At 37.4% G+C, this 7,604-nt stretch overlaps 1 protein-coding gene across 2 annotated transcripts; it reads left to right on the forward strand.

The window, feature by feature from the left end:
* The first annotated feature begins 258 nt into the window (after positions 1-258).
* LOC140326334 (cold-inducible RNA-binding protein B-like) lies at positions 259-7,163 on the forward strand. 2 transcript variants are annotated; one of them, XM_072404823.1, is made up of 8 exons: positions 259-399; positions 753-863; positions 939-1,045; positions 1,308-1,428; positions 2,299-2,383; positions 2,474-2,541; positions 5,318-5,406; positions 7,087-7,163. In XM_072404823.1, exons 2-7 carry the CDS (start codon positions 761-763, stop codon positions 5,320-5,322), a joined length of 489 nt encoding a protein of 162 aa, XP_072260924.1. In that variant the 5' UTR covers positions 259-399; positions 753-760; the 3' UTR covers positions 5,323-5,406; positions 7,087-7,163. The 2 variants fall into 2 exon arrangements, with proteins under 2 accessions (XP_072260924.1, XP_072260923.1); XM_072404822.1 differs by lacking the exons at positions 5,318-5,406; positions 7,087-7,163 and adding an exon at positions 2,798-3,559 and having other exon boundaries at positions 260-399.
* Positions 7,164-7,604: the final 441 nt, after the last annotated feature.

Raw genomic sequence — 7,604 nt, forward strand, 5'->3', positions numbered from 1 at the left:
TGACCGAGTTCCCTCACCAGTCATATACAGCCAATCAAAGTACAGTAAATTGCCCCGCCCTTGCTGCAGTGGAAGGTCCGGACTAACAGAATCTGCGTTTATTCAGAACTTGTAAAGAGGTAAATTTATCTAATAAACAATTGGCAAATATTTAAATTTATTTGGTATCCTTTTAATTATAGAATACAAGTTGATTGCTTTTAGGAAGACGACTTCTATTGTAACAATATTGAAAGATAAGCCATTATTCAGGAAGGAAGCAGATGGTACAGTCCGCCGCGGTCATGAATTATTCATATAGTGGGCGAGGCAACAAAGGCTTTATAAAGCGAAGTCCGGCGCCTATTGCGCATTCCGCATTGCTGTTTCGTTTTTGGTGTATTGTTGTAAGTTGACAAGGTAAATATAATGTGAGTGATCGGGTTTGTAGGTCAGACAGGAGAGGATTCGGTTATTGGCATGGCTCTGTTCGTGGATTCTTTAATTTAGACATGTTTTTGTGTATTTTATGTAGCGCTTGTATTTGATGGCGAAATGAGGCTTCGCCTATGTGTTTATTTCTGTAGACGGGAGCTGGGAAGAAATGACTGCAATATTGTCCTAATGCTGAGTTCTTTGCTGGTGGCTATAATGGTAGAGGCTACTGTGAGGAGGGGTGGTAGGAGGATAACGCATGAGAACGGCGTGTGAGGATCAGCGGCCATTTTGTGAACACGTTAGACTTAATTGTAGACGCCATTTTGTCTTTATAGATCTCATCATGTCTTCTAACGAAGGAAAGCTCTTTGTCGGTGGTCTCAGCTTTGACACCAATGAGCAAAGCCTGGAAGATGTATTCAGCAAATATGGACAAGTCTGTGAAGGTTAGTTTTTTTTTTTTTTTTACAGAATTTTTTCTTGTTTGTTGGAGTTTTATTGACTTCTGTTTACCTTTTCAGTGGTTGTGGTGAAGGATCGGGAAACAAAGAGATCCCGTGGATTCGGCTTTGTTACATTTGAGAATCCAGACGATGCTAAGGATGCAATGGAGGCAATGAATGGAAAAGTGAGTACTTGGAGCTGGGATTGTTGGTGGTTTATAAGTGCATTTAAATTTACCCTGGTATTAATAAACAATAGATAAAAGGCTTTGTTGCAATTTAGCAATTCATTGCAGTCTTTTCCTGTGTGGAACACAGAGGTTAAGCATCTGGAACTGGCAGTTTTTTTTCTACCCCTGTGCCTTGATTACCTCTGCTATATATGCATCTGAAGTGGTTGTCATTGTTATCTGCTCTTTAATGCAAAAATCTCAATTTCCTTTTTAGTCTGTGGATGGTCGTCAGATTCGCGTTGATCAGGCAGGAAAGTCCACTGGTGAAAGGAGAGGAGGCTACAGAGGCGGCTCATCTGGAGGAAGAGGGTTCTTCCGTGGTGGCAGAGGCCGTGGTATGTTTATTACTAGGTTTGCTTTTTGTGTATGTTCACTATGTGATCCTTACTGTTTATAATGGAGCTACAGAAATCTTGATTACTAATTTATGGAGACCAGGCCTTGGCATTGTAATGGTCTGCATTTATCATTTATTTATCAATGTTGTTAGAAACTGTTTGGACCTCTATTTTGGGGTTTATAGTTTTGATTTTTAAAGATTGAATTTCACCACAGTAAATGAACCTAGAGGTCAGGGATGATATATTTTAGAGTTTATGTGAATGGCATATACTTGAAAATAGATGCTGCAGGAAGTCATTGAACAGATATTTTTGCAGTGAGTAAATTATGCTCTGTTGCACTTAAATAAGGATTTTTGTCAACCTTGCCCAGTTCCACTACAGGGGAATTATGTAGTTTATTGCCCGTATACTAGATGGATTTTTGCATGTATTTGCTTACCTTGGATGTAATTTTAGGTTAGTAATTCAAAGCATGGAAGTTGGTGGGTCTTAACCTCTATAAGTCTATGTACACATGTCAGATAATATAGGACAAGATTCTGTCTCGTGTACAGGGACTGTCTAACGTCTATCATCGATCCATCCTATCAGGTCCACCTATGACCGCGCTCACAATGTGAGCGCAGGGGTGTGCTGCTCTGTCCTTTTCCCCCTCCCCTCTCCATAGAGCAGAATGGCGCTGTTTTTTCTGTTAAGGATCGTGAAACATTCTTTCCAATGACAAAAATCTAATGTGTGTACATATCCTAAGTCCTCTTGTTTGAGGTTTGTTTGCACTGCTATCCTTAAAAAAAAAAATAGGGGGCAGTCGGAATTGGCTAAGAAAACTGCACCAGTTAAAATGTCTGTTTTGTGGTTAAGGTGGTGGTGACCGTGGTTATGGAAGCAGCCGGTTTGACAACCGAAGTGGAGGTTATGGTGGTGGATCCCGGGATTACTATGGCAGGTAAGTTCCTTTGTTAAGAAATTGTAAAGTGTTCTAGAAGTTATGTTTGCATACTTAATTTGTTTTGTTTTTTTTTTTTTATTTTACCAGTGGCAGAAGTCAAGGTTATGGTGACCGGTCAGGTGGAAGCTCCTATAGAGACAGTTATGACAGCTATGGTAAGTCAAAGCATTACTGGATTGATGTGACTGTTTTGGGGGCCTAATTCCACTAGTGGTATCTGTAAGGGCATGCATAATAAACCTCAGCAGCCCATGAAATGCATGTGTATAAATGTTCTATGGAGGTTTAAAAGGATTTACAAACACTAGCAGTGGGCTTTGTGGGTTGGGCTTAGTGTAGGGGTGGTATAATAATGAGATCTGACATCTGCTTCAAGTATCTTTACAACCTGTGCCTGCTTCTTGTCCTCAGCCTCTCACAACGAGTAAAATACCTTCCTGAATCAAGATCGTCCTTCCAATGGCTGTATTTATAAAGATTTTTGGAGCTTCGCTGAATCGTTAATATGTAGTATTTTCTATTTGTCTTCACTTTTTATACACTTGATAACTGCCTCGTAATGTGAAACAGCAGTCCCTATAAGTTTTTTTTTTTTTTTTTTTTTTTTTTTTTTTTTTTTTTTTAACTGGGATATGTGCTTTTATTAACTTTTTTTTTTTTTAATGTTTATATTGACACGGACATTCCCTTGTCATTTGCTGTTTCCTTGAGGCAAATTTCAGACGTTTCCCTTTAAGTTATGGAGTGCATTGGAGGGGATCCACTCCATCAGCAACAGATTGATAGTAGCACATGATATAATTGTTTGCTGTTGGACTTGATCTTGGCTGCAACGTGGGCTTTGATATGCCTGTTGCTGTACATACTGCAGGGGTCAATGGACCCTAAATGCTTGTATAGTTTTTTTTTTTTTTCTTTGAAGACATTCCTTTAGTGTAACAAGGTAGCTCAGAGCCAAGGTGCACTGTAAATAGCGGCTTAACCTCCTTGATATACCTAAAGAGAACCTCCTTCCCAATCTCTCCAGTAACGTTTGCAAGAAGTTCTAGAAAAGATTTGTAAATATTGTCGCTTTTTTACTGGAAGAAAATGTATCAAAGTGGTTGCGCATATTATGTACTCTTCGTTTTGGCTTCACGAAGCCTATTAAATAAAAGACCATCTGAAACAAAAGTGCTTCTGACATTTACCTTCTGCACAACATCTATGACACAAAAATATTAGGTTTTTTTTTTCGGGAAATGGTAATTTTAATGTCTCTATAGGTATCTCATTAAAATTAGATATTTGTCTGAAAGGGTAACCTTGCTTTGCTTAATGAGTTATTCTCACACTGCATAGTCATGTGGGTACATCTAAAGAAAGTATCCAAAATGCTGCCACCTGCAGTAATGCTCAGACGTGATACGTTATGATGATGCTGCTAAACTATTTTATAGATGCATAAAACATGGTAGTAAAGCATGCTACTAAGTTATAATGGCAGCCAGTTCTTCAACTGAAATATTTTATTTGGGGTCTTTGCAAATAGAAATTACAACAGTCATTTGCAAAATTAAAGGCCCATTATTATTATTATACTAGGCAAATATATTGGAAGATGGTACTGAAAGAACTGACTAGGCATGGGTAGGAAAAATGCAATAAGTGACATGAATATATGCATGATGTTTACGGTAGCTAATGGCTTCTGGCTATCTGTTACCTTTTACTGTCTTGTAAGCACACATTAGTGCTCTCGTTTTATTGTACAGGTTTTTTATTTCATACAAGGCATTTTCAGATAGCATTGTAAGTGATATAGCTAAACTTTTCATACACCGTATTAGATGGTAAAATACTGTTGCCTTCTGAGAATCCTCTTAAAGTACAGAAGCTGCAGTTTCCTTGGAGAAGTCAAGTGTTGTGCATCCTGTGAAGCCTGGTGAAGCTGCTCATGGCTAGTTCGTTTGCTGAATTAGTCCGGTAATTTGAGGTAACTCTTCTGCTAATGTCCACATACCTCTTCCTCAAGTTCATATTGTTCCTGTGACTTTTTTTGCCTTCACATCAAAATATTAGGTTTACATGCTAGTATTGCTGTGCAGTTAGAGGAATTATTTCCCTCTACTCGAAAACCAATCTGGTAAGGTGATGTTTTAAATAGATGTGCCACTTCCAAACAGCAAGCAACCTAGCTTAACCTAAATATCTTTTAACTGTTTTTACTAAATGTTTAAAGGTGGTGGGGGGGGGGGTGAGTTATGATATTATGCAGTTTAAGTAGCAGATTTACTGTGATTTGATGGGAGTATACCAGTCTGGATAAAGTAACCTTTTAGAGACTAAGTGGGCCCTAATCTTTTTGGACACATCTTGGTGTACATGTCAGTGGCTATCAAGACTACAGTGCATGCTTGAGTGATTTTGGATATTACTTATTTTAATTGCGATACTCTGGGTTTGAAGCGGATTCTGTCAGAATTGATTCTAGCATATTTGAATGCATACATGAACTAGTTTATTTTTCAGAGGGATTATTTTTCATTCTTGTGTTTGACCTGTCCAGCCACAATGCACAGCTAGGCTCTCCTTCCTGTTCCATGGACAGAGATGCCTATTCATTGTACAGGAATAACGATGAAACCTGGAAAATCTACACTATGACTTTATTTGCACCATGGCAGGGCAGTGTTGAACACAAGTTTGCCTTAACAGATTTTCCAATTTCTTCATAGTAGTAAATCTTCATAACACCTATCAATAAAATATACTTCTGGAGTTTTACTGTGCATTTGAAGAGAAGGGAAGCCTTGGCAACAGTCAAATATTTTAGTATTTTTAAATAGACAAAGCCTGACCTTTTTCTCCTTGATTTTAAAAAATGTCTATCAGCTGTTTGCTATTTTTTAGGGGTGTTTAAATTTTGTTTTTTGTTTTTTTTTGTTTCAGGTTGATAACTATCTTCTGTCCATGTAAGACTACAGGAGGTATGACTGAATGAAATAGCCTGATGCTGGTCATCAGAAACTTAATGTGAGGTAAGTATTTGCTATAGTTCGGAATGAAGTGGGGGGGGGGGGGGATAAAGTACATCTGCATGTGATTTTGGGATTATTTAAAATTTTGAAGGCATTTGATTTTATTAAAGCTCTCCACGGCTTGAAAAAAGATGCACTTTCATCAGTGAATCTGGGTGCTTCAGCAAACCTTACTTAAATGCATCTGGTCCAGGATTGAAAACATTTGCCGGCAAATGACTGAAGAAATTCATTCCAGGTTCGCTGGATCACCCAGCTTCACTGATAAAAGGGTATGCTCCCCGGCCTTTGAGAGCTTTAATCATGCCCACTCTATGAGACAGTTTGCAGTCAGAAACATTCTAGACTAGGGTTCCTTGTTAGGTTGCTAGGGCTTCCTATAACTGACACCAATGATCTTTTTGACTATCTGCAAGGGTGACATTCATCCCACTGGCCAGCAATGTGAGGCATTCTTCCACCACACTAATGTGCTGCAAGCTGTGGATATAGTTACTATAGCGTACATTCCCTGAAGATTATTTTAAGGGATGCTCTGTGTAAAAAAAAAAAAAAAAAAAAAAAAAAAAAAGTTGAGAAACTCTGTTTTACATGAATCTGAGTGGCAGTGATCTGGATAGATAACACCCCAATAGGAGGCTAGGAACATGCTTTTTTCCCATCTAATCCCTGTAATCCAGCATTCATGCTTCCTAGTTCTCTTCTGAGGTCACGTGACCATAATCATATTGCACTTAATAGGAAAGTTACACTTACTGGCTTGATCCTTTAGAAGTTTTCTTCACTCTAATTTTGTATGATCAGTAAAAACCAGTCTTTGAATTTGTTCTGCAGTGTAGTACTAGCTGTACTGTTTTAGTCAATAGTTTGTTAAAAGTAGCCATTACCTTCTAAACACACATAATTTCAGAATGGGTAACTTTGTATCCTTTAAAATTAGACTAGTTGTATACTTTAAGACTTTAGACTAGTTGATTTTGGCAGGGGGTAAATTACTGTCCTGTCCTGGTTTTATTTATATTAGGATTTTTTAAAAAGTTAACCTATAGCTAAAAATATAAATTAGCCTACTAGTTTGAGATGGTCCGTTCAAAACAGTGCAGTGATTGTAGCAACAATAGAAAAAGCCTAAAGAAAGGAAACCCAGTGTTCTCCCCAGACATTTTTGGGTTCAAGTTGTTGGGGGAAAAGGCTGTGGCTTCTCAAAAAAATGAGCACAAAAGAACAAACATGCGAATTATGTTGAGAAAATTGGGGAAAAAAAAAACCTTCCCACCAGTTCGGTCCATAGCATCTCACAATCTTCTGACAAAAGAATATGCAGTATGTCTGACTTCAAAACCTTTTATTTTTGAGATATGTGATGATATATCTATAAGCAAAAAGTTAAATGGCGTTTTTACAAGGGTCAGCCTTATTACCTTTGACACATGGATTATATAAAGCATGTCCTCATACCCTAAGGCTGCTTTTGAATGGCAAAATCTTTTCCCATTGTGTATTTTCCATTCAAATACAGATGCATGTGTTTGAGTGGGAAAATACTGTTTAGCTAGAATACACAATGACATGAACCATTCAAGTTGTCTTCAAGAGTTAAAATTGTTTTTGGATAGAATGAGCCATATTATAGGCGGTTGGAAGATATTTTCAAATAACTTTTTTTTTTTTTTTTTTTAGGCTGGTCTTGCCATCAAAGCAACTGCATTGATTGATTTCTTCCGGTCTTATTTTTACAATAAAACGTTTTCTTGGAATGCCTTGTCTATTGTTTCTCAATATGATGGGTAAATGTGTTTTTAATGTGGACTAAAAGTTAGCTAATGGTACAACAGGAGCATAAAGAATATCAGGATAAAATGGTAACATTACACTGCAATACATGTGCAGTTTCCAATATTTTGTCTCCGTTAAATGTGAAACAACAAAAGAATCTCACAACAGAAGCATGGATATACCATCTTCTTAGAAGTGTCCACATTATGTTTTAAGATTTCATTTCCCAATCATTTTGGGTTTTAATAAATACATTTCATTATACCATACATGCAGGGAGCAGAAGTTATTACCTCAAGATTGTAACCAAATCAACAGATGTGTAGAAACTTAAAATGGTATGTTTAGAAGCAAATGAGAAGTTTGTATATAAGTGATTACATGGGTACTGTGGCCATTCTAGACTGATTTCTCATATTAAG

The sequence above is a fragment of the Pyxicephalus adspersus genome, chromosome 3, assembly GCF_032062135.1.
Source record: "Pyxicephalus adspersus chromosome 3, UCB_Pads_2.0, whole genome shotgun sequence".
NCBI classification, from domain to species: domain Eukaryota; kingdom Metazoa; phylum Chordata; class Amphibia; order Anura; family Pyxicephalidae; genus Pyxicephalus; species Pyxicephalus adspersus.

What these genes read in the sequence shown, in the direction of transcription:
- LOC140326334 (XM_072404822.1), top strand. Translation starts at nt 761, where the DNA reads ATGTCTTCTAACGAAGGAAAGCTCTTTGTCGGTGGTCTCAGCTTTGAC. An exon ending in ATATGGACAAGTCTGTGAAG is followed by an intron (nt 864 to 938) that starts GTTAGTTTTTTT and finishes TTACCTTTTCAG; the next exon opens with TGGTTGTGGTGAAGGATCGG. An exon ending in TCCCGGGATTACTATGGCAG is followed by an intron (nt 2,384 to 2,473) that starts GTAAGTTCCTTT and finishes TTATTTTACCAG; the next exon opens with TGGCAGAAGTCAAGGTTATG.